The sequence below is a fragment of the Rhineura floridana genome, chromosome 15, assembly GCF_030035675.1.
Source record: "Rhineura floridana isolate rRhiFlo1 chromosome 15, rRhiFlo1.hap2, whole genome shotgun sequence".
In the NCBI taxonomy this organism is placed as follows: Eukaryota; Metazoa; Chordata; class Lepidosauria; order Squamata; family Rhineuridae; genus Rhineura; species Rhineura floridana.
The window spans coordinates 24,518,677-24,545,360 of NC_084494.1; the positions used below are offsets into that span (position 1 = coordinate 24,518,677).

The 26,684-nt window shown below is 44.3% G+C and overlaps 1 protein-coding gene across 2 annotated transcripts; it reads left to right on the forward strand.

Moving 5' to 3' along the window:
* The first annotated feature begins 3,044 nt into the window (after positions 1–3,044).
* LOC133370632 (beta-1,4-galactosyltransferase 3-like) lies at positions 3,045–26,128 on the forward strand. Of its 2 annotated transcripts, XM_061597219.1 has the most exons (8): positions 3,045–3,484; positions 11,277–11,364; positions 19,779–20,130; positions 20,941–21,176; positions 21,882–22,069; positions 23,697–23,819; positions 24,256–24,360; positions 25,583–26,128. In XM_061597219.1, the coding sequence occupies exons 3-8, from the start codon at positions 19,869–19,871 to the stop codon at positions 25,731–25,733; spliced, it is 1,065 nt and encodes a 354-aa protein (XP_061453203.1). In that variant the 5' UTR covers positions 3,045–3,484; positions 11,277–11,364; positions 19,779–19,868; the 3' UTR covers positions 25,734–26,128. The 2 variants fall into 2 exon arrangements, with proteins under 2 accessions (XP_061453203.1, XP_061453204.1); XM_061597220.1 differs by lacking the exon at positions 11,277–11,364.
* Positions 26,129–26,684: the final 556 nt, after the last annotated feature.

Consider the following 26,684-nt stretch of genomic DNA (forward strand, 5'->3'; position numbering starts at 1 on the left):
TTGCATCATATTGAATATTGTAGACTCCAGTTTTGATCAGCCCAGTTCTCGGGAACACTCAGCCAACAGAGATTCAGCAGGTGCCTTCTGTTTTAACCTTTAATCGCCTGCCAAAAACAGTTCTGTTCTGTCTGGCCTTCACAGGCAATTAAGATGATGTCTTTTTGCAGTAGCTGACCTTTGGGTTTTACTGTACAGTTTTTATTTGTTGTAAACTGCTTGAATTTTTAAAAAAACAAAATAGCAGTATACAAATATATTTATATAAAATAAAATCAATAATAAATATTGATACCTGATCATTTTGATTGGGAAATGTATGTCATGTTATGTATATCAAAACAATGAAGATACAAATAATACAATGAAATACAATTAAAATATCAACCGTAAAACCATTCTAATCAACGCAAAAATACTGAGAGAGAGAAAAGGCTGAAAATAATCCAGATGCATTAGCCTCCAAAAGCTTGGGGAAACAAGAATGTCTTTACCCTGCAGGAAAAATTCCATCAGTATCGTGGCCATCTGTCCCTCTAGGGGGAAGAAGTTCAAAAACTGGGTACAACTGCAGAGAAGTTTATATACTTTCACAACTTAATGAATGTAAGGCTACATGGCTGTCGAAGAGTTGGGCATGAAGTCCAGTCTTATGCACATTTATTTCAAATGTAAAGTCCTATTGATTCCAGTGGTGTTTACTCACGGTAGACAAATCTCTCAATTTTGGGTTTTTCTCAGTTTCTCCTTTTTCCAATCTCCAATCCAGTTCGTTACATTTTCACATCAGGTTGCTATTTGTTAGTGCCAATTTTAGTGCTAATTTCTCCTAATATACACATTTTTGCAAAGCAGCCTCTTCTTATGCAATGCATGTTTGTACATTATTTTCACTAATATATGAAAATATTTTTATGCACACTTTACCCTAGCATGTGTATTTTTGGTACACATTACTTGGCTTCAGGACCTGCATTGCAAAATTTGGAGAAGTGCAACTTCAAGGCTAGCTGTGTTTCAGTCCACATATTGGATGGTATGCAACTAACCTTTACTCAAAGTAGACCCATTGAAATTAATGGACCTAACTGAGACATGTTCATTAATTTCAGTGGGTTTACTCTGAATAAAAGTTAATTGAATACCCCCCATTTTTTGGAAAGTGTGAATTAGGTAGGCTTGCTTTGAGAGAGAGAGCTAGTGTGGCATAGAGGTTGAGTGCTGGACTAGGACTTAAGAGACCAGGGTTTGAATCCCTACTCAGCCATGAAGCTCACTGGGTGACCTTGGGCCAGTCATTGCCTTTCAGCCTCAGAGGAAGGCAATGGTAAACCACCTCTGAACACCGCTTACCATGAAACCCTTATTCATAGGGTTGCCATAAGTCGGGATCGACTTAAAGGCAGTCCATTTCCATTTTTAAAATCTCCCCTAAACCAGCTAACTGTCAGTACAACATTGTGTGATTAAGCTCCCATAAAACATTTGGATTTTTTTTAGGTTGCTTGTTTCCAAGGTTGGATTTGTTTCTCTCAATGCAATCCTAGGCATGTCCACTCAGAAGCTGAGTCTCATTGAGTTCAGTAGATTATCTCTAACTGCGTATACACACCATGCTTTTAAGGCACATTCCCATCTCCCCACAAAAAGAATCCTGGGAACTGTAGTTCATAGAATCATAGAATAATAGAGTTGGAAGGGGTATATAAGGCCATCAAGGCCAACTTCCTGCTCAATGCAGGAATCCAATTTAAAGCATACTGGAGAGGTAGTTATCCAGTTGCCTCTTGAATGCCTCTAGTGTTGGAGAGCCCACCACCTCCCTAGGTCATTGGTTCCATTGTTGTACTGCTCTAACCTCCGGGTGCCTACTTGAAGGGAAGCTCAGAGGGTGGCAACAAGGGAGAGGGCCTTCTCAGTGGTGGCCCCCAAATTATGGAATGATTTTCCTGACGAGGTGTGCCTGGCGCCAACACTTATCTTTTCTGCACCAGGTCAAGACTTTCCTCTTCTGCCAGGCGTTTTAGCATGTGTTTTTAAATTGTTTTTATATTGTTTTAAATTTTAAAATTGTGTTTTAAATTGTTTTTAAAATGTTTTTAAATTGTATATTTGTTTTAATGTTTTTGATTGCTGTAAACCGCCCAGAGAGCTTTGGCTATGGGGCGGTATACAAGTGCAAAAAATAAATAAATAAACAGGAAGTTTTTCCTGATGTTCAGCTGAAATCTGGCTTCCCGTAACTGGAGAATATTATTCTATTAAGGGTGCTGGGAATTGTAGTTCTGTGAGTAATAAACTACAGTTCCCAGGATTATTGGTTGGGATATGCTTTGAATGTGCTTTAAAGTTATGGTGTGTTGGTAGCCTTCTACTCAGAATAATTCCAGGTAAATCAATGGACCAAATTAGTCCTATTGAGTTCAGTAGGTAGTAGTCAACTGCATACATACCATACCCTTAAAGCTCATTCCCCCCTCTGCCCCAAAAAATTAATCCTGGGAACTGTTGTTCATTAAGGGTGCTGGGAACTGTAGCACCATCTGTGTGGGATGAACCACAGTTCTCACGATTCATTCTCTCTCTCTCTCTTTCTGTATGTGTAAATGTGCTTTAAAGATAGGGTGTGTAGGCAGCCTTCTATTCAGAATTATCCCACTGAAATCAGTGGACCGAGTTAGCCCCATTGAAGTCAATGGACCCAAATTAGGGATGCTCATTCAGGTCAACTGGTTTGCTCTGAGCATGATTACCGTTGCACACAACCCTTTAGGATTTACTCCTGCTTTAAGGCTGTAATCCGATACATGTCTACTCAAAAGTAAGCTCCATTGGGTTCGATGGTATTTACTCCCAGGTAAGTGTGTATTCAATTGCAGCCCTGTGTAGGATCGCAGTTTCTCTTTCCATTCACCAACATCCCTCCCTCTCTCTCTGCCCCGCCTCTTTAGTCTTCTTCCCTGCTCGCTCGCTTTGATAGATTCCATCCCTGCTCTCTTCCACCACCTCCTTTTGTAATTCTCCGCCAATCAGCGCCCCACTCGCCGCCGGTGACGTCGCCAGCGCTCTAGCTAGGGTTGGCCGGCTTGGCGTGCGCCTCCTGCCAATTCCTTTTGTGTGTGTGTGGAGAGAGAGAGAGTTTTTTTACGCGATTGGTCTAAGGGCTTTCAAGACTGGGGTTTGAGCGCCGCTGCGTGACGCGCGCGCGCCTGCTCACCCCTTGCCCCCCCCCCGCAGCCCCGCTCCTTTCTCTCTCACACACACTAAGCGCGTGGGGACTCGGGGAGGCGGCCCTGCTTAGTCGAGGCGCCCGACTAGGCTGGCTGGTTGTACAAAGCCCGGCGGCGGCGGGAGCCTTCCTGACTCAAGCCCAGGGAAGGAAGGAGGCAGACCAGCCAGCTGCGTTGAGTGAATGCCGGACAAGCTTCTGTAGGTTTACTCGGGAGTAAGTCCCCTTGTGTCCAGCGGGGGCTTGCCCTGCCCGGTAAGTGTGGCAGCCTGAGAGTCTCGCTCTCTCTGGTCTTCCGGGGGGTGTTTGTGTGGCAACCGAGTTTCCTTTGGGGGGGCGTGTGTAGGTTTCTTATTTCTCTTGGCTTCTAGATGAAAACAGGAGGTGGGCAGGGGAAGAGAAAAGGAAAGGCAGCCCTCTTTCTCTTCCTCAGATTTTTTTTGGGAGGGAATGCCTATTCCTTTTCTTCTTTTTCTTTATTTCTTTACCTCCTTACTGTACTTACCTGCCGTCTCCCATCTACCTCCCAAGAGAATTCCAACCCACTGCTGGATCAAGAGGGAACTCGGTCCGCTGTCTGTGTTCCGAGAAATGGGGCCAGTAGTGGGGAAGGGTCCCAACTCTGCAGGAAGGCGGCTTTCATTTAAAACGGAGGCTAGGTGGGGAGAGGAGGAGAGTCTCCACTCGGGGAGGAAAGAGGATTTCTTTTCTTACAAAAGCAGGCTTGGATCCCTGGTTGAGAGACACTGAAAACTTGTGGGACGGGTCCCTGTTTTGGGAGCAGTGAGAGTTTTTTCCTAAGTCAAAAAATAAGCTTGGCTCTGAGGTTGGGGCGCAACTAGTGGGTGGTGTGTGAGAAAGGGAGGGGTGGGGTCCATACTTGGTTTTAGGAGGAAGAAATCTTTTTTAGTGTTTCCTTTTAAAATCACTATACTTGGATCTGATGTTGGGGGGCATGGATGAACTTTGCCAGGTTTCCATAGCTTTTTATTAGGTTTCTTTCTTATAGGATCAAAAGATGATGGGGGCCCATCATTTCCTGTGTGCAGGGGATGGGGTGTGGCATCGAACTTCGATTGCCCTGGTAATTACAGAAAGGCTGAGAAAATTATGGGTGGATGGGAAACCTTTTAAAATCTTTTTTTATACGTTGTGTCTAGAAAAGGCTTTCAGTGGGGAGAGGAGAATGCCATTGTATCTTCTCCTGAAGCTGGTATCTAAATTCATTTGCTTAATCTACGCTGTGGACACTGGACTTGTATATTTGCCCCCTTTACATAAGCAAATCAATGGGTCTTTCTTCCAAGTCCCAAAGACCTGCACTTGTGTCCTTTTCCCCATCCAAGGGTATGGCTCATATGTCAGGGCAAGGTGGCGATCCTATTTGTATATGACAGTCTTCAGGGGGTTCTGCTTGTTGTGCTGAAACAATACTTGTACAGCAGTGACTGTGTAAGAGGGTATGTGTCTGGTTGGGATTTCTCAAGTTGTGGAGACAGGTGAATATTGGAATCTTCAGCTGCAGTATGTATGGCAGCATATCCACTTGATCTCTCAATTGCCCATTTGCCCACTTAATGTTTCTGAATCATAGTAGTTCACTTTGTAACTAGTTTCCCGGCTTGTCCAAATCATCCAAAGTACACTTCTTGTTTTTTCCTGAAGACTTGCAGTAGATTAAAATATGACATAATTTCATATTCTCTTGTAACAAAAGTATTTTTGACTAAGAGATGGTCAGTTTCATGTCTGAACTAAGATCTGAACATAAAACCTAAGCACCTTCTTTACAACTAAAGTGCCTTATGTTAACCTTTTGTTTGTAAACACACAGGGTGGAAATTCCCTTCCTTTTGGTCGTGGGGTCTTGTATTTGTAGAGCACAGCACACCTGATATAAAGTCTTGAATTCTAGGGGGTCAGCTGTCCTCCTTCAATCCATTATGTTATTGTGCTGTCTCTGGGTTGAATTTCTGGTAATTTAGCATATTTGGACAAGCTCCACATCGGTATCTGTGTTAGTCTATAATTTAATGTGGGTGTGACTGCCTTCTGCCTTCTCATCTTTAAGTAGCTTGTTGACTGTGCAGACACAGACTACAGTAGAACTAGTTTCTCTTGAAGGCAGCGTTTCTCCCTGGCAGGATGAGTGGTGATATGAAGTGTTGCATGTGGTATTGCCAATAGGTCTGAAAGCAGGCAAAAGTATGGGTCGTGACTACACTGAGATTTCTGAAGAGTAGCATCGCATACTCTGTCTGCTTTGGGTCCAGTTGTCTAAGACTGGGGATCAAGTGGTGTGAAAAGATGGGATTGATATGAACTGGGGGAAAGAAGTTGAGTGGTGTAAAAAAAGTGGGCCCAGAGACAAAGGAGCAGTGCAGAGCAGGGGAAAAGGAGAATATGTTACTAAGCTGTTATGTCCAGTTAGATTTCTGTGCACTCGTGCACTGAGTGTCGAGTAATAATAGGACACGGGTAAGCAGCCATTAAGTAATATTAGGACATGGATCTCCAGTGTAGTGCACAGGTGCCTAGAGAGGCCTTCCCTGGCACCTACAGGGTACAGTTCCCTGCCTGCTGAATTTAGGGTTGACAGAAGCTTTCCTTAGCCAATAGAAAGCTTCTTTGAAGTCTTAATTATGGCTTGGGGGGACAATTGGGGAAGTTTACAGATTGGGGGGGGGGAGAGATATGGAATGTATGAGATGCCCACAACAGTTTCTGGTTTGCAAATGTGCCCAAAGGTTGACAACCCCTGTTTTAGAAAGACAACTTGATTTTGTTGAATTTGGGGAAATGGTGCTCTAAAATCCTACCATTTTTTGGCTTGTATTTGGTTTCACTTGCCCCCGCAACCAGGATTTTCCTTTCTTCCTTTTTAAAGAAACAGACCAAGCAGCCAGAAACTGGGGGTACTATTGGAGCTCTGGTCTAAATGTGCTACATCAGGGTGGGGAACCTCTGGCCCATAGGCCAGACTTGGCATGTCAGGCCTCCCTGCTTGGCCTGCCAAGGCCATTTGACACAAACTATGCCCACCTGCCCTACACCTGATGTCAGATGTGAGGCAGGTAAGGGCAGGGCTGCAAAGGAACATTCAGGAGCTTAAAGTGAGCTCCCAGTTGTTCCTTTGCTGGAGCAAGTCACATTTGCACCACCCATCAGCTAATGGCTGGTGGGGAGGGCACCTTGCTCCAGGAGGGGGAAGTGCTATCCACTGCAACCACTGTTAAAATGGAGAGGGGAAAACCTCAATTTTTAGCAATGGTTTCAATAGCAACTGCTTCTCCCTCCCAGCACTGATTGTTCAAAGAGCAGCATGGGACTGATTGAAACCCCTGTGCTGCTCCTTGAATCTCTGTTTTTTGGAGGTTTAAAGAGCAGAACAGTGCTGCTTTCAAACAGCCCCGTGCTGCACTTTGAAGTCCTGACAATTGGGGTTTCAAAGTGCAGCATCTCCTGACATTGTAGTGATGTCAGGTGGGTGGCCACACACCCACCTGTCAGATTTGGCCCTGGGAGGTGTTAAGTTCTGGTCCACTGGCCAGAAAAGGATTCCTTTACTTGTGCCACAGTATGATATTGATGTCTGGACTTCTGTCTGAGGTTCCTGTCCTGTTTCCTGTAAGGAGAACAACACTGCATAAGGGCAAGATAGTGGTACTTTAAAAAAAGGAAGTTCTTCAGGGCAGGTGTCTAAATTAGATGACTTTAGTAGTAATGGATATACAGATGGCTTAGCTTTCGTCCCTTGGGGATGAACTTTGCATGAATGAGAAATGCATATTTGGAACAGATGCTTTGGGAAGAGCAGTCTGTTTTAAAGGTTTGCTCCAGTCTTGTAGGTGTTTACACTAGTACAGTTAGTTCTGTGTCTTGGGGAATATAACTTTTATGGGGCTCCATTGACAAGATACCTGTTAGCAATTGGGAGTGGCTGTTTTTTGTGTGGGGCTATATTGATAAGCTATCATTTCACAATTGTTTTGGTGTAATGTTCAAGCCTTCAGTATTCAGGGATGCAGTCAAATGCTACAGCTCCATGGCTGGTGTAAGACAAAGGGATGTAGATTAAAATGGAGGTGATTTCAGGAATTAAAACAAAATTCCCAGATGCCTGGCTGCTGCGGGGCCTAGATATTTTAATGGGGTGAAGTGCATACTAGGAATTGGTTATATATTTGCAGCCTTGCACCTGGTATTCTTTATATTTCTGAATCACTTACAACACCCTATTAGTCAAAGTATTTTCTATTTGAATGAAGCAGAAACACTTTGTGAGTAGGTCACTGTGTTACAAGGAAAGCATTCATTTGTCTCCAGTCTTGTGCTCTCTACCTCAACATTCTTGCTCTTCTGCTTGATGAAGTTTGTAACGTGTATCTACTTCCACCCCCACCCCCCGACCTCCAGAAGTTTGTCTGGTGAATGATACTGATTTTCCTTTTCTGATAATAGACACAATTTTCCTTGGGTTTGCCCCACAGATGGTCCAAGTGCCCTCCAAGTTATATCTTTGCAAACTGACTGTGCCTCCCTACCCCAGTGTTGATTATAGCAAGTCTTCTAAGGGTGGGTACTACAGAGAAGTAGCCACTTTTGTATCCATAGGTGCCATGTTTCCATTTCTTAAGATTCTAACGGATTATTGTCAACCCTAGTATTTTCTTTCAAATTCCTGTGCTGTGTGAACTTGATATTTTGGGGATGGGTTTTTTTGGGGGGGGGAGTAGACCTTGACTTTTGGCCTTGGTTATGTATGTAGTCTGTAAAGGAATGGGTTGTGTGGAGACGGACTGAACCCTCAACCCTCAAAGAAAAAATCCTTTTGGGGTGCAGCTTCTAGTGTCTGGCCTCTTTAACACTTTCCAGACAGAGCAGCCGCCAAGGATCATTTCAAAGCTCTTGGCTCTCGTCCATCCCACAGAAGTGACTTGTGCACACAGAGTGCTAGTGCTAATGCTGATGAGTAGTGAGTGTGTTTGTGGAGGTTAGTGCAAGCTGTCCTATAGGCACTGAGGAAGTGTCTTCCTTAGAAATGTCTGAACTTGAGGCGAGTGGCTTTTGGAAAGAATTTGGAACCTTCCCTTTTGTTTCCTTCCCCATTTTGGGATCCATTCACTTATGACAGGAAGGACTACCCATTGATTTTGAGAATGTGAGCCTGTGTACAGAGAATTTCTCTCAATTGTGTTGTGCTGCGCCCAATTTTAAATGTTTTATAAATAAAACATGGTGGTTTAGAATAGATTTTGGGACCTTTGGTCTAATCCAGCCAAGCTTTAAATTCCAGCCCACTTCAGAAGAGAATTACTGCAGAAACTTCAAGGAGAGGCAACAGGAAAAGGGGGGAAAACTATAGTGCTCTCCTATGAATTGCCTTGAAGGTTGTGCGTCAGCTTCTGTCTTGCCTAACATAGCTTAGAATGTAAGAGCCCTGCTAAATCAGATCTATCTAGTCCAGTATCCTGCTTCCCATATTGACCAAACAGATGCCTCTGTGCAGCCCAGAAGCAAGGCTGGGAGATGATAGCCCTTCCTCTCTGGTATTCATCACCATGGTTCCATTCAGCTATGGTGGCCAATAACTACAGATAATCTCTACTCTGTGAGTTTGTCTAATCCCCCTTTAAAGCTATCTGAGCCAGTAGCCATTACCACATTTGGTAGAAGCAAATTACATACATTTGCTGTACACTATGTGAAAAAATGCTTTCTTTTTAGTCTGTCCTAAATCTACAGCCAGTGATTTCCATTGGATGATCCCGAATGCTAGTATTATGATGGAAGAAAGACATTCTCCTTTTCCATACCATGTGTAATACTATAAATGTCTATCATAGTCTTTTTCTTGTCTTTTTTTTTTTAATGGTTTCAGATGTGTTATCCTTTTCTTGTAGGGACCCTTTGATCATTTTGGTTACCTTGTCCTACATATTTTGCAATGTTGAGCTGGGGTAACCAAAAGACAGATGAGATCACAAATGCTTCTGTGTGTGTATAGATAACTACCTGAGTGCAGCAGCAACTCTTCCTTCTTATGATTCCAAGCAGGTGGTATACAAAGGCATACTGCCTCCGACAGTGGACATAAAATATGGCCATTGTGCATTGTAGAGATTGATAGCCTTGTTTTCTATAAACTTGTCCTGTTCTTTTTTAAATCCATCCAAGTTGGTGGCCATCATCACATCTTGTGGAAGCATATGAATTATTCTTAATAAGTAAATTAGATTTATAGTCTTCTGTATTCTGGGGCTCTGAGCAGCTTATAGCATTTTTTTCCAGATGCATGTGTGTACATGAACACCCACCCATCCACGGACTCATCACCAAGGATCTCATGGTGTAATTAAAGGGCTTGGCGCATCAGAAACCAAATGAACTAAGTAATATTTCATAAACAAAAGTGAAGTGACCAAGGAGCTTAATTGTGTCCCTATCATGTGCCCAGGAATGAATGAATAAATGAAATGATAGGATTGATTATACTAGGGTTTTTTTTTGTCATGTGGCTATTTAAATCTGCCTTCCCAGCCTAGTACCCTCTAGATTTTGGACTTCAATTCCTATCATCCCTAACCATTGGCCATGCTGGCTGGGGCTGAGTGGAATTGTAGACCAACAGATTGGGAGGGCACCAAGCTGGGGAAGGCTATTTTGATTAAATTTTATATTTAAAATGCACAACTCCTGTTCCTGGGCATTGTGTAAAGGACAACTGTGATTAACAGAATTAAAGACTATAGTAGAAGAATGCTAAAATATTTTACTGCTGAAAGAATGCATGGGAAACTAAAATAACATTTCACCGTAGGCACATAACCATCACTCACTGCCTTCCCTGTTTACTTAGTGGCTTACATGATGGTGTTAAACTACCACATTTACAATAGCAGTCTTCCTGTTCTGAATGAGTGATGCATGTGCGTTGTTGCTGTGAGGTTGTCGCCCACGTGCTCTGCTTTAGGAAATGATTGTTGGAAGTGATCCAGTTCATGGAGGATGTGCAACATGTCTTTGTGAAGATTTGAAGAGGGATTGGGCTAGGTGGCTTTGGAGGCTGCATCCAATTCTGTGACTTTAGGACTGTGCAGAGAGAGACTCCTTGAGGTTTATAGCAGTTTGTGGTTCAAATGAGCCCACTGGATAGCTGTGTTAGTGTACTAGATCAAAATCTACAGGTAAAGTACAATAATGCCTTTTAATAAGGGGGTGGGATTGGGTATCTGAAAGGCAGTGGGTTGGAAACCGAGTGCCAGTACTTGCTTTCCTCAATGAGCACTTGTACCAGAACCTCTAGCCCTTTAAGAAAAATTAGGCACTAATGTTGCATCTTGGCAACCTGTGGGTTGTCTAAGCAACAGAACGCTAAGTCTCCTGTTCTCTAGGGAACTGTGGAGCTGAATCTCAGGGAATCTACCACCGCCTAACACACAGCAAGACTTCTCTGTCTCTCCCTATGGGGCAGTAAATAAACTAGACAGGAAAGAATTGTGTTTCTCCTTGATTAGAAGGTATAAAAGACCCTGAGTAATGATCTAGTTTTAGAAGGGGATTCTTTTATCACTATTCATTTTGTTCCAGGAAGTGCTGTGTACCATGGGTGAAATGGAGTTATTCTGTAGTATTTGGTCAGTTTTGTCTCTGTGTAGTGCATTAATTTTAAAGGAGAACTCTGGAATGATTGGCACATAGCATGAGTCGGTATAGAAAGCTGTTGTCTTGGCTTTTGGAAGTACTGACTGCTGGTAGTGATTAACTCCAGTCCTGTTCTGTACACGTTGCACATTCCTGACCCCAGTCTCTCTCCCTTCCCCCCCTCTCAACTCCTGCCTCCCTCCTCTGGTTTCCTTATCCCACTTTGCACTAGCAGTTTTCCACTTCCTGTTTAAAGTAGCTGCATGCTATTGGACTGAAGTAACTATGTTACATTGCGGTGTGAAAATGCCAGGTTTTGCCTCTGGGTTTTTTCCCCTGCTGCCCTCTCATATGCACTGGTTCTAAGTTGTCCTCTCTCTTCACCCTCTCTTATTCATTGCAGAAACTCCATGGAAATTGGGACCAAATAAGTACTGGACTCCAAGGTGTAAGGATCTCTCTCATCTAGCTGAGCAAACAGAACTATACAAGTGGGTATCCTTATATTCATGCGTTTGTATTTTCCAAGATCTCTCCCAACTGCATGCAGTTCATACAGCTGTAGATCCTCTCCCACTTTGGGGATTGCAGCTCTAAATGACCATGTCTCTGCACTGCCTTATGCCTGTGGTTTCTTCTTATGAGGCACTCCCTTTTTCCAGATGAACTGGAAGAAAACTCATAATATTGATATCTCCAGACTCAGGAATGATTGTGGTCTGAGGGGAGGACTGGAGTTCTTCTGATGCAAACTAGAAGGTCACATTATTTCTGTAACCTTTCTAATCAACTCTTCTCATGGGACGTAGGTAAATCCCAGTTATATATGCCAGGATGCCCATTTTACAGAATGCACGTCTTTGTGAGTCTGGAGCTGTGTTTCAGGAACTAGGCCCTTGGGCATTCTTCTGCGAGGAGAAGCAGGGCTGATCAAGGTGCTGAGGTACCCTCACAAGTATGTGATGCTAGTAATCACGCCAGCTTGCTTAGGATATCCAAGCAACTCTTTTCCCATGATATTCAAGAAGCCATTCTGCACCAAACACTAATCACTAGAGAGCGTCACAACCTTGTAAATAATTATTCAGGAGCATTCATCCATCCCCAGCTCAGCTTGCCTGTGTCTTTGCTGCTGCCACAGAGCTGTCTCGGGTGTCAGGCCCTGTACTTTACAGCAAGGATTGTCCAGTAACACAACCCAAGGTGACTGTGTATGTAGTCATTTCTCTCGTTAGGGCTTTTAGGGCCAGTGGACTGGGAGGACTCAACGGTTAGAACAGATGGAAAACATAGAAGTTTTTGCTTCAACATTGTTTCAAATGGTTTTTCATCTGTGAAATGCTCCCTGCTCCATATTAAGAGCTTCTAGTTTGCCTAAAACTTGTAAGAGTCCATCATGCGTAAAATTCCTTGCATTAGCAGATGGGCTTCTTCCGGCTTATTGCTGGATACATTTGTGCATGCCTTTACATATAATGTGTGAACTGTGTCTGCATTTGGAGGTAAATGTTATACTTCTGAATGTATTGTTCAAGGAAAGAAGTGGGTGAACAGCTCCTACTTGTATGGGTATTAGAGGAATATCCATTGAGTTCAGCAAAGGAGAGACTGCTGTAGTTTTCCATAATTTTTTGCAAGGTGTCATCGACTGATTGTACTCCATATGCCAAAAGCAACTATTATACTATTCTTTCTATAGAAGCAGTGTTCATTGTTCTGCATGGTTGACAGTACACTTATTTGGGAATGGATAAAAAGGACCTTAATTCTGATCATTATCTATCTAAATAGAAATGTAAATGACACGCTAACTGTGGCATGAACACTTCCCCCACACCTGCACGCCATTTGCACCACCTGCCACTGCTGGGAGTGCGTGGGCAGCCACTGTGCTGCATGGCAGCGGCATTTGTCCAGGGGAGGCGGCAGTGTGGGGCAGCAGCAGCAGCCTGGGTGGGGGGCCCGTGTGCAGCCTAGCTGTGCTGCATAGCGGCACTGTTTGTCCAGGATGGGGGTAGCAGCAAAGGAATAGGTGAGACAAGTAGGTTGGTGAGGGGAGTAGGGGTGCCTGAGTGGCTGGTGGTAGATGAGGGGAGTGGGTTGCCAGTGGGGTAGCAGGGGGGGTTGGTGAACTGAGGGTTAGTGAGCAGGGACAGAGCCCCCCTATTTCTGAAAAATTGTTTATACTGGGATACCAACTTTCTAAAGGAGATTCCAACAGAAGATTCCAACTCTTCTGTGTAAACAGAGATGGAGCAAGTTTGTTAAACAGAAATAATTACCATCTAATCTGTACACACTTGTCTTGTTGAAAAACAAGAGGACAGTTTATTTGTGTCTTCTCCATATGCACTTCTTTCATAAGAAGCTATGCTAGTTGCCTTTCCTCTTCTGATTTTTACTGGGATAGATCCATTCATTTATTTTGTGTAATGATTTTATAGGTCGCCTTTTAGGACCCTGCCCTCACTAAATGACAGACACAGTAGGAACAATAGATAAGATACACATCTAGTATAAATTATTATGAAGCATCACCTAGACCTCATAGGTCCAGTGAAACCTTTGTATTTCACAATTTTAAAAAAGCCAGTTTGGAATTGCAGCTGAAAAACACATTAAGAAAAGGCAGCTTGGAAAAGAGATGTTAAGTCTTGCTTGAAAGCGTGCACTGAAGGAATAGAGTGTAATTCACTCAGAAGGAAATTGGATAACCAGGATAACCATGGGGCCACCACTCAGAAGTCCCCGTTTCTTGTGCCTGAAACATAATTGATCTTACCAGTGGGCACATGATCAAGACCTCCAAAGCTGATCTTAGTGAATAGGCAGGATTATATAACCTTGTCGCAAGCCATTAAGATCTTGAAAGATTAGTACCAGTAATCTGAATTGGGCCTGAAAATGCACTGAGCGGAGTTAAAAATGGATTTTAATATGGGAATTACAATCATTGTGAACCCTGCAATGATAGGTGCAGTTACAATTACCCAATGCTAAAAGCGAGGTGGTTTTGACCTACAAATGTAGCCCTATATCAAATCAGAATGGAAACTTCTAAGGAAAAATAAGAGATTTAGCTGTTGCCTCTAGTACAGGTGTCTAATATATTTGGAGGGGCTTCTCTTGATAAAATAAGTGGATAGTCTAGCATAGCATCTCTGCTGCTCCATCTCCAATTCCATCAAGGAACTGAAAAGGCTGCAGTAAACATGCCTAGGTAAATAGAACCTGGCTGAGCAGCAACTAATCTTTTTCCCACTTCAGATGTCCAGCCTGAGGAAGAGTTCTCTGCAATATCAAAAGTATACTTTCCAGCATTTTAAGTTGCCTAGTTTTATTTATAAATAAAATTAAGTTGGGCCAATTTAGGATCATGTCCTGTTTGCTTTGGAGGGAAAAACCTGAATCTTTGGGTTGGAATCCTTTTTGCCTCATGAACTGGGTTGGGTCTTGGTCTTGGTCTGAGCTCAGTAAGGTGGCTTCAGCATCTCAAGCCTTTGCAGAATTGTAGCTGTACCAAGAAATAATAGGTTCTTGGCAGCAGCTTGCTTTGTGGTACTGAGCTTTCTATCTAATGGAAATGGATTCAGTAAAAGTAAGAAACCTTGTAAGACCACAACAAATGTTATATATGTTCAAGTTCTGTTGGGAATGCGCAGTGCTTCATAGAATTACAGTAATCCAGATTTCCCTGCTCTAGTTGTATACAGTTTAAAGGTGGATGAGAGAGGGAAGGAAGAGGCCAGGAATTCACAGCAAGATTGTAGGTAAACACAGTTATACATGTGCTGATTTGTAGTATTAGGGAATCAGTGGCAGGAGATATATAAGCACGTAAATATGTCTCTGAATCCCAGCTGCTGGGGAATATGTTTGGGGCAGCGCTTTTGGTGCTCATGTCCTACTTGTGGGATTTCCATAGGCATCTGGTTAGCGACTGTGAGAACAGGATGCTGGACTAGGTGGGCTTTGGGCCTGATCCAGCAACCAGGCTCTTCTTGCGTTCTTATATCTCCATACTTTAGAAGACCTAGCTTGGCTTAGATGTTAACATTGAGTGGGTGATGCAGACTTTCAATATAGCTAGTCCTGTTTTTCTTCTACCTTCCCCTTTCTGGAATTTTTCAGAAGAAAAATGCCTTCCTTACTATAAGATAACATCTTGGGTCCATTCCTACGGGGGATTAACAACCTCCCAGGCAGTACGGCTTTTCACACCCTAATCAGAAATGTGCAGGTGATTACTGATGGGACAGGATAACCAAGAAAGTTTACAAGGGAGATGTAGCCTCATCCTGGTGCTGCCTTTGAGAGGATTTTTCAGAACCTGTTTCTCGAGTAGTAGTCCTGGGGGTGGGGGTGGTCAATGCTCAAGCTTCAAGTTGGCAGCTGAAAAATCTCTCTCTTTGGCAATGTTCTATGCAGGATGTGTTTCGTATGCAAGTATGTTAAAGGGGCAGGAGTGGGTCTTTATTGAGTTGTTTCAGTGCTTCAGGCTCCTCTCTTCTTTGTTTTTTTTTACTGACAAATCTACAGGAGTGGCACAGTGCAGATATTTGCTGACCACTGCCCTTTCTTCTTCTTCTACTTGGGTTTTATGGTGAAGCAAGGCCTATTATGGCGTAGTGGTTAGAGTGTTGGACTATGACCTGGGAGACCAGGGTTTGAATCCCCACACAGCCATGAAGCTTGCTGGGTGACCTTGGGCCAGTGACTGCCTCTCAGCCCCAGAGGAAGGCAATGGTAAACCACCTCTGAATACTGCTTACCATGAAAACCCTATTCACAGAGTCATCATAAGTCACAATTGACTTGAAGGCAGTCCATTATATTTTTAAATCCAACTGGTTATGTGCCTTTGTTTCAGCTTGGCCCCTCTCTGCCAAATTCAGCCAGGTTTTGGAAAGATTGCCAAAACAAATGCATGCGTCAGTTGTTCTCCTTCATCTTTTCCCTTAAAGAGGGAGTTCGCCTTTGAAGTCTAGCAGCTTTCTGAGCCTGTCTTCATTTCATTTGAGAGAGGGAAGTACCCCATAGTGAAAAAGTTCAGAATGCAAGCTCAGACATAAGGAAAGTTCTTTGCTCATGCTGGGTTCTGTTTGTCCCTTCTCATAGCTCTTTAGGTAGGTTTGGACAATAAATTGAGCAGGAAAGGGCCATGTCCTTCTGTCAGTATGAGCTATGAGCTTGTGAACACTGTGCTTGTGATTGTCAGACTAATGATATCTGCAGAGATCCCAATTAGGGATTGGCAGGGGGTTGGGGATGTGCGGGAGAACAGTGTGGTTGGACAGGCTGAGGCTTAGGGTATGAGGTAGAAGTGATAAGCTCTTGGAAGGAACTCTGAAGTATCTCTGGAAGGTTACTCATTTGGTGTCAGGATAGCAGAAGGCAAAAATAGCTCCAATACAAATTAAAAAACAAGAGGTGAATCCCAAGGTGCAGAAAGCAATTTGAGTGGCTTTTCTGGTTTACTCAGGCAGCAGCCCTATTTTGATGGCTTATCATTAATACAGTACTAGTTAATGAGCCCTTACCTCATTCTGTGAGATAGGTTGCCACTGTAACTCATGAATCTCGTATCTTGAGTCCAGTGTGGACTGGCTGTGAATTCCCAGGAGGAATAGTTCCTGGTAAGAATATGGCCGGGGACCGGCGGGGGGTAATTTAGACCAGACTGGAGGATAACTGGGATTTTTCTGCATTTGTGGGAAAAGCATAGTTCACTGCCTTCAAAGTCAATGGCCACCTAATTTGTTTTAAGCTCTCTGAAGAGGTGGTGAATATTTGTTTCGTTTATATCCCACCTTTTCTCCAAGGAGCTCAAGGTGGTATACATGGTTCTCCACCTCATTTAATCCCCACAATAACCCTGTGAGGTGGGTTAGGCTGTGGGGCAGTGACTGGCCCAAAGTCACCCAGTAAGCTTTGTGGCTGAGTGTGGATTCGAACCCTGGTCTCTCAGGTCCTAGACAAACACTCTTACCACTATACCACATGGGAAACATGCATGTGTTTCCCAGGATCTAGGGCTTCTCCTTTGTCTTGGTCTGCAGAGATTATGAGGGGGCTTTTAAAACTTGATTCCTTGGTACTGTGCCACACCAACCATCCATTTTAATGTAGGAAAAATAGCTCAGTCTGCAGGGTGGGACAACTCCTCCAGGGTGGCTTGAGAAGTATCTCCAGATTGCAGTGTTCTTTGTTAGTTGACTACTCTATTTACTCCAGTTTAGACTTCTGAAGTTGCTCCAGTTTCACTGCACTGCTTTCTGATGGTGATTACCAGCATCTACACTTATTAGCTGTGTTTGATACTTCTCTGCCAGTTGTACAGAAAACGTATGCCTTCACGTATTAGTTGCACGTCACACAGATTAGAAAAGAGAGCTACATTTTAAGTTTCCTAATACCCAAAACTTCCTATAAAGAGGGTGGTACGGGAGAGCATTGTTATTTTTAAAAGTATAGAACAATCACTATCACTGCAGCAAAGAAGAAAGTATTCAAATTTGGTGGCATGCTCCATTATGATGGAGCTTATCTGCTTTTTCTTTGAAGGTTTTAATGCTAGAAGCGGTGCTGGGACATGAAACCCCCATTACAAACCAACAGCATACCAAACCCCATTGCCTAAACCTCTGGAGTTCACCAAGTAACATAAGAATGTGCCTCTTTCTCCCCAAATACAGCATGGTGCCCTTGACTTAGCCTCTTGCTGCAGGCAATGGAACAGCTCAGTTGTGCAGGGAAGGGCAAGCCTTGAAGGTTTTAATTAGGGTTCCGGACGTGAGACTTATTTGCCCTTTTTCTTCCTTCCTCCTTGTGTCAGCCTGGGACATCTCATGGAGATTTCTTGGGCCCGTTTCCTTGTTCCTCCTTAGCTTTTGCAAGTTGGCATGGCTCCGAGACACCTGTTGTGCTGGACAGGGTGTGGGCTGCCGTAGGCTCTGGGGGGTAATGGGTGCTGCGGGAGCAGAACAGGTAACCAGAGTACACTGCTTTTCTCATTTATTGATATAGAATGTGCTCTTCTGTGTTGCAATCCACCAATCCCTTTCCTGTTGCATTATCCGAGAGACTTTAGCTGGGTAAACAAAGATATCTAACCTGATAACTTTGTTGTATATGAAGCTGCTAGCAAGACACTGGAGGCTCAAGGGCCTAATCTTCCAAGCCCAGAGAAGGAAAAGGGGTGTGGACAGGGCTGTGACAATGGGACTGGGGCCGACTCCGTCCATCCCTCTCTTCAGAGTTGCAGATAGAAATAAGTTCATTTATTTATAAAAGTGTTTTCTTTATCGCCATATTATATCAGAGGGGTGTACAACATTAAAACAAAAAACACTGTTAAAACCACACAACAGTTGTGGACTAGGGATATACAGTAGGGCCCTGCTTCCTGGCGCTTTGCTTCCCGGCGTTCCGCTAATGCTGCGGCTTTCATTCCCCATTTAAAGCCGACTTTGTGGCATTTTCGCGCGACACGCCCCATTATACTCAATGGGGTTCTGCTTTATGGCGGGGGTCCGGAATGGAACCTGCCATATAAGCGGGGCCCGCCTGTATGTACTTACAAAATGTGTCTTCTGCCACCATAAACATGGCAGCTCTGAGGTGGTGGGACTGGAGGCTCTGACAACACGATTTAAAGAATGTCAGTGTAGTGGCCAGGGTGTGCTAGTATCTAGGAGACCCAAGTTCAAATCCCTCTTCAGCCATGAAGCTCCATGGAAGGAGAGGTCTGTATGCTGCCCTGTGTTCCCAGGGGGAAGGGTGGGATAAAAAGTAAATACAATATTCCTCTCCTATCATCTTTGGTGATTTATCTTGCTATATAATAAAAAGGGAAGCTGTCATATTGGGTAATATTGGGCATGGGGTGCAGCAGCAAAGATGGCTGACCGAGTGGGTGGGCTTTGCGGCGGCAGTGGCAGCTGAACAGGCAAGGTAGAGGTGCCTGTGTGTTCATGGGTGCCTGTGTGTATGCGGGTGCCTGGGGTGGGGGTCTGGCACGCAAAGTGAGCAGGTGGGCTCTGCCCCCCTAGTATTTATATATTTTACTTGATAGCTGACAGGCTTAACCCTTTTGTGTGTCCTTATTTACTTTTTGTTGGGGGCATAGAAAAAATAACTCTACTATCCTTTTTCTTACTTCCAGTTCCCTTGCCAATTGCTCTAACTCCTTTCCCCTCCCTAGTGCATTTGTTCCATCATGACATGCTGCTGTGCATACCACCCCCTTTTCTGTTAACAGTTTGCACTGGATGAGTTTGCATTTTTGTTGTGCTTCCATGAGACATACAGCTGCAGAGGCAGGAAGATTGTTTTAGTTGCTTTGTCTTGTCTTGTGCATGTCTTCATGCTTCAGCTTGCTGTGAGCAGATAGTCTTGTGTGTAACCAACAAATGGTTGGGCCATTCTAAGGATGTGAACTTGTCCTGCTATCAGAACCTTAGCCTGCATATATAGACATGAAATATTGGTGGGGAAGGGGAGAAAAATACTTTTTTAAAGGAACTAAGCTAAAGTGGAGCATTGTGAATGTTAGGTGACTGATCAAATCTGCATAAAATTGCTTTCCAGCAAAAAGCAGTTCTAAAGATCATTTTTTAAAAAGACAAATCCATGTGTTATAACAGGCATTCTCCGAGAAGAGGCATTCTCTTTGTGTGGGTGTGAGACAGACAGACAGACAAGGAGGAATGCCTCTCAAGATGGTGCTTGTCATCTGCAGGTTTTATAAGTACTTGCATTAAAATTGGTTTGTTTTCTCAAAGAGATAAAAACCTGCTGACAGTTTAATCGGGGCAATTCTTTTAGTCTATCAGAGTGTGTTTTTAATCTATTAATCTGATGGAACCTTTGCTGTCCTGCTTCTACCCTCTTCTGCTCTCAACAGGTCACACTATCTTCCATCTCCTTGCTCCTGCTGCCACCACCTTTCCATCCAGCTGGACCATGGACAGATGATCTTGGCCCTGCCCCAGCTATGCTGCAGATGCGTGGCCGCTACCTGCTGCTCTTCCTGGGGGTGCAGCTGGTGGTGATGGCCCTGTTGTATCACGATGGCTACCGCAAGCGCGTTGCCTATTTCCTAGGCATCTTCTACAAGGGGGGCACATTGACTATGCTGGCCAGCCTACACAATGTTTCGCTGCCAGGGGACGTCTATGCCAACCTCAGCCTAATTGCCCGCCCCCCTCTACCCCCAGAGGACCTTCCTTACTGTCCAGAGGCCTCTCCTTTCCTTGGTAAGGGCTTCTGTAATTTTTAATCCTAGTTCTAGTAAGGATGTAGGGATTGGGTTCTGTTCTAAGATTTAAATGGTGCTGGCTGGCATGGTAGTTCAGAAATAGTCACAGAATCCATGAAATATTTTTTTCATTGAAACAGCCAGTCTGTAAAGGTTTTTGGTAACACACAAAAGGAAAAGTTGAGCGTGAAAAGGTGGAGTAAACTCTGAGCAGGTTTTGGGGTTTATTCTGTCTCCTTGTGCTTGGTGTACTAGTTCTGACAGAAGAGTTCAATATAGCTCAAAAGCTTGGATCATCTTTACACCACTGGTTGGATATAAGAAAGAGAGCACTAATTCTCTATTGCTGGAAGTATAGCATGGCAGCAGTGATGATTGGATAGAGAATTATCTGATTTATATTCCCCCTTCCTACCAAAGCCTAGGGCAGCAGACACATCAATGATAAAACATTTTTTGAAATTGTAAAACGGTTAAAAACTAGTGATAGTTGTGCCCATCCTAGAAGTGATCTCCATTAAGTTGTGAAGTAGTCTGTGAATGGAGTGAAGTGGTTCTCTCTCCTTTCCCCAGTATGACTAGTGGAAATGTTCTAACAAATAGCTAAAGCTTGAAGATAATGACTAGGAATGGAGTGGGTGGAGAAAAATCAAGTAAAAGTACTGGAACTGAATAGAAAGCTAATGCTAATTTGAAATGAAAATATACTGAGTTGTTCTCCCATTAGAACTCTGGGTTACTTTGGTTGCAGTCTGCTGACAAACTGTGCAATGGAGAAAGTTTGACTGACATCTCTGCTCACCTGCAGGAGGCCCCATTCGGGTGACCTTCCCCCCAGGACTGTCACTGGAAGATATTGCACGGAAGAATCCCCTTGTGAGCAAAGGGGGGCGCTACCGTCCTCCTGACTGCGATGCCATCCACAAAACAGCCATCATCATTCCCCATCGCAACCGAGAGCAGCACCTCAAGTACCTGCTCTACTACCTGCATCCTTTCCTGCAGCGGCAGCAGCTCAGCTATGGCATCTACATCATCCATCAGGTACATCACCGCAGCGGTATGTGAGTTGGGCAGGGGTCTTGAGTCACCATGGCCACTGCCAATCTCTACGTTCGTGTGTGGTTTCTCTCCTCTTGAGAGAGTATAGAGGCAGTAGCTCTTTGTATTAGTTAAGAGAGGAGGAGTGCCCATTGAAAGTAGGGGAGCAAGCAATGCTTATTTCAGTGCTAGGCCTCAGCATGGGGCAGTGGGTAGCACTCATGATTGCTGTTCCAGAAATTGCAGTGAGTCATGCTTTCTGCTGTGTCAAGTCCAATCTCAGGCACCAGGCAAGGATCCCCAGCAACAATAACACAGGTGGAGAGTTGGAGATGGGCATGGGGAGAGGGAATGGGTGGGTGACCAGCGCTCTGTGGTTTGAGCTCACTGAGATCATTTAAGGGGGAGAAGATGAGCTGAAGAATCTTAGTTGTAGATGAATGAGATCCTGCTGAAGCTTATCAAGCCAAAAGCTCCATGGTAGACAGGACAGAAATAGAATAGGTGTAGGTGGAATGGTTCTGGAGAAGCTACCAAACGCAGGAATGCCAGAAGTCAGCATGGAGGAGGGCCACATTTTAATGTCATGCCAGGTGGCTACTGTCTTGGATGTGGGAGTGTAGCACTCCAGGGGAGCTGGTTCCTGAAGCACACACACACACATTGTCTACATTGCTCTGGTGTGAATGCTACACATCTCTTTCTCAGGCTGAAAATTACACTTTTAACCGGGCCAAACTCTTGAATGTGGGTTTCAAGGAAGCTATGAAGGATGAGGACTGGGACTGTATGTTCTTCCATGATGTGGACCTCATCCCTGAGGATGACCGCAATGTGTATACCTGTGACCGTTTCCCCAAGCATGTGGCTGTTGCCATGGACAAGTTTGGCTACAAGTAAGCTTCTTGGGAGTTAAGTCTGTTTTCATAGGAATGCTTCTCTTCTCCTCCCGTCTCTTTCCCCTCTTAAAATAGATATATCCTTTATCCCTTCTGAAAACAAAGTCACACTAAAAAAAGACCTGCCTTCTGATGTGATACGGAATATGAAGTGTGCTGGCATAGCTAAAATGTTAAGACTAAAAACAGAGATACCTGGGTTCAGATCCTCACTCAGCCATAAAGCTTGTTGACTGGACCTTGGAAGCAGTCTTCATCCCTTAATCTACCTTGCAAGATTGATGTTAGGATAAAATAAGATGGGGGGGCAGGGGAAGAACCAATTATGTTGCCTTGAGCTCTTGAAGGAAGAGTGGCTGGCTGGCTGGGCGGCCCCCTTGTGTGCAGATGTGTAACAGGAGGGAGTGCATGGAGGAAAGCTTCCTCCACATACAGCAGGGAGGACCTTGTGTGTCTTGGAATGAGTATATCAGCTCAATCATAGTGCATGTTGTCTTGCGGCAGGAAGCTTTGCAAGTGAAGGCTAGTGCTAAAACTGGGAGCCTAGGCAGCACCTCTCTCTAGTAGAATTGGCCCTTCTGAAAGGAAGTATGTCCTTGAAAAAGCCCTCATAGTGTGTGTGCATCAGAGGGAGAGGTGAAGAGTGCAGGGCTCTTTCTGTTAGCTTGACTGGGACCAAGTGCCATTTAACTTCTCTCTGGGAACTCTGGGAATTAGCACCTGAATTTATTGCTTTCCATGCTAGGGATAATTATGAAAGGTATTGAAAATAAAACAGCCGATATCATAATGCCGTTGTATAAATCTATGGTGCGGCCGCATTTGGAATACTGTGTACAGTTCTGGTCGCCTCATCTCAAAAAGGATATTATAGAGTTGGAAAAGGTTCAGAAGAGGGCAACCAGAATGATCAAGGGGATGGAGCGACTCCCTTACGAGGAAAGGTTGCAGCATTTGGGGCTTTTTAGTTTAGAGAAAAGGTGGGTCAGAGGAGACATGATAGAAGTGTATAAAATTATGCATGGCATCGAGAAAGTGGATAGAGAAAAGTTCTTCTCCCTCTCTCATAATACTAGAACTCGTGGACATTCAAAGAAGCTGAATGTTGGAAGATTCAGGACAGACAAAAGGAAGTACTTCTTTACTCAGCGCATAGTTAAACTATGGAATTTGCTCCCACAAGATGCAGTAATGGCCACCAGCTTGGATGGCTTCAAAAGAAGATTAGACAAATTCATGGAGGACAGGGCTATCAATGGCTACTAGCCATGATGGCTGTGCTGTGCCACCCTAGTCAGAGGCAGCATGCTTCTGAAAACCAGTTGCCGGAAGCCTCAGGAGGGGAGAGTGTTCTTGCACTCGGGTCCTGCTTGCGGGCTTCCCCCAGGCACCTGGTTGGCCACTGTGAGAACAGGATGCTGGACTAGATGGGCCACTGGCCTGATCCAGCAGGTTCTTCTTATGTTCTTAAGCCTTTGTGAGTATAATGTTTATGTAGAAATTTTAGGTGCATGTGTATCTGTCCCAGCTAAGGTCCTGTAAGATCTCCTAGAGATTACTATATGCATGGTACTAGCTGATGGGCTACTTGTAAATAAATGTCCTTTTAAAAAACATCTTGCAGGCTCCCATACAAGACCTACTTTGGAGGGGTTTCAGCACTCAGTCCAGAGCAATACATGAAGATGAATGGCTTTCCTAACAACTACTGGGGCTGGGGCGGTGAAGATGATGACATTGCAATCAGGTAAAGATTTTCTTGGCAGAGATGGGCCCTGGTGCTAGAAAAAGAGGCAGCTCCAATTCCAGCCCTTCAGCATAAAAGCTTAGCAGCCTGCCATTCACATGGGGTTCGTCAACTCTCTGTCCAAAGATTTAAGGTGGTACAGTTGAGGGTGGGACCCCAGGAGTCCTGGCTTTCAGCCCTTTCCCCCATGCATTGCTCTCTCAGAAGCTTGTCTCAGAGCATAGGAAACCTTGGGATGGAGAGACTGAACTAGCTCAGGTATTCTGTATTCTCCTGTATTCTGTTCTTGCTGTTGGAAAAAAAAGTCACAAAAGGAATGGTGCCAGTTTGGAGGCACTGAAGCAGGGCATTGCTCAGGTATGTTATTGAGGCACTTTTGCGTAAGTGCTGGAATCACATGCACACTCCTGCTGATGCTGCATTCCCTTCTCTGCAGGGTAGCGTTGAGTGGCATGGTTATCTCTCGTCCATCTACTCAGTATGGCCGCTACCGTATGATCAAGCATGGGCATGACAAGGGCAATGAGCAGAACCCCAAGAGGTGAGTAGAGAAGGGGACTCTTGGACCCGGTAATCACCAACAGGGACTACTGCCATGTAAACAAGCTAGCGAAGGGCAATTCATCTATATGTAGAATAGTAGCTTTGGAGTCTCTTCCCACCTGTACCCCCTTAACTTCAGCAGAATCCTCTGGGCCACAGTGAATGCCCACTGCATGTGACATATGACTGTTTTGTGCTTGTGGCAGTGAAGTCTGGGGTGGTGGCATGGAATGTTCAATTGCTTAAGTTTGTGGACCACTTTTTGTGAGGCAAGCAGAAGTTGCCAGTTTGCCTTGGATTAAAAATCACACAAGAGTAAACTGAGAACTGGTAAGAAATCCTGGGATGTGGAGAAGCTGAATAAGTGGGCACCTAGGGCAGTTACAGATTTTTTTTCACAGTATGATTTTTCCTTAATGCCTATTTGTGTACAGTGTGGCAGATCTTGCCAGCATTCTCCTTTTTGTTGTGCAAAATAACCTGAATGAGAAGTCTTATAGCCAAAGAGAATTGGATGGCTAGTTGAAATCACTCTGTGAAATCCAGTCCCCACTGTTGCTGTCCAGCTCTGTTTTGGTACTCTGTCTCCTTCAGGTTGCCAGATCACAAGGATAGAGTGACACTACAAGCTATATAACTGATAGAAATTGCTTATCAATCTCTAGATTTAAAAACCATATGCACCATTGGACCTCTGGCCCAGTCCTCAAACCTCCCTTACTTGGCAATAATATATATCCCCTCATGCCTGTAGGCCATGTGTGTAGTCTTGCCCTGTCCTTTTTCTTCCTTGGCTTATTTCTTCAACTCAGTATCTGCCACCTATTATCCTAAAGTCCCTGCTTTCCAAGCCATGTTTCTCTTGCTCAGTGGCAATCTTCCTCCTTACATCCTCTCTTCCTCACCTGCCTCATATAGCTGCTCCTAATCTTAAGCTATGGAGTTTCTTCAGAACACTCACTTCTTCACTGCAAGTGGCTTGTTTTTTTTGGCAGGCGTAGGCATGGATGTTTGCAACTGTGTACTCCAGTTTTGAAAATTGTGATACTATTCTCTTTTACCATTAGTCACACCATTCTATTCCATTATTAGAAATGTATGAAAAAAGAATACATAAGCTTTCCCTATCCTGCAAACACAGGGAGCTGTATTTTGGATGGGGAGGCAAGTGGAAGGCTTGAGTTCCTGTGCTCACTCTTCTTTGTGAATTCCTCCTGCAGATTTAACTTGCTGGCCAAGACAAGGAGAACATGGAAGCAGGATGGCATGAACACATTGGAGTACCAGCTGCTGTCCAAGGAACGCCATCCCCTCTACACAAATATCACTGTCTTCATTGGCACTGAGAAGGGAATGCACCATTCCATGTGATGCTCTAGCCAGAGTGGCATGGGGACAGGAGCCCCACCCCGTCACTGCTCCTGGACTGAGGAAACCAAAGAATCCACAGGGGGATGGACAGCCCTGAGCGGTGTGGTTATGATGTGCTGACTATAGTGTCCAGCAAGGTGCTAGGGGTACTGCAACCAACGGACTGCATGGGGCTTCCACACAAGACTTCTCCTTCCCCCTCTCCTGGAGTCTTACTCTTGTGGGCTGGATAGGGGTCTGACTTTCCAGGACTCTGCTTGTGGATGCCTTTCATACCTTAATTGAAGAAACGGCACAGTAGCGTGACCAGAAAAGCAGGACTGTTCTTTACAGTCTGAACCTCTGCAGCTGCTGTATCACAGTTTCTTTCTTATTAAAGTGCAATTTATTTTAAAGCGTGTGGCGGTTTCTCTTTTGGAGTCAGAGCTTAGGAGAAAGCTATTGGCAACCACCTCTCCTCGATGAACTGTGTTCTGTTTGCCAGGAAGGCAGGAGAGCATGGACAACAACCAGAGCCGATTGGTAAGTCAACACTAGCACTGGGATGGTTCTGCCCAGACAGGCAGCAATTTGTGCTGAAAGAAATCCTAGGTTTATATGCACTGTCAGCAGTGTCTGGGGAAACATCTTAAAATGCCAGACTAGCTTCTTCTGTCTTGCAAAGGCACTCTGAAGAGGCCCCTTCTGTTCCAGCTCTTCCTGTACTGCAGAAAGGATTCTGGCTGGATTTCCTCCACCACCTCCTTTCTTGGATGAGATCTTTAAGTCTGTTTGCTCCTAGAGTTGTGGGGGCTCAGCTGGTTCCCTGAATTGGTAAATGAAAGATGATTCTTTCTATAATAATATGTCTCTGCGGAACATGCCTTGTCTGTTGCTGTTCCTTGACTGTTTATTTATTTATTTAATTTATATCCCTCCCAGTAGAAGCCAGATGAGTTAACCAGTTGTACT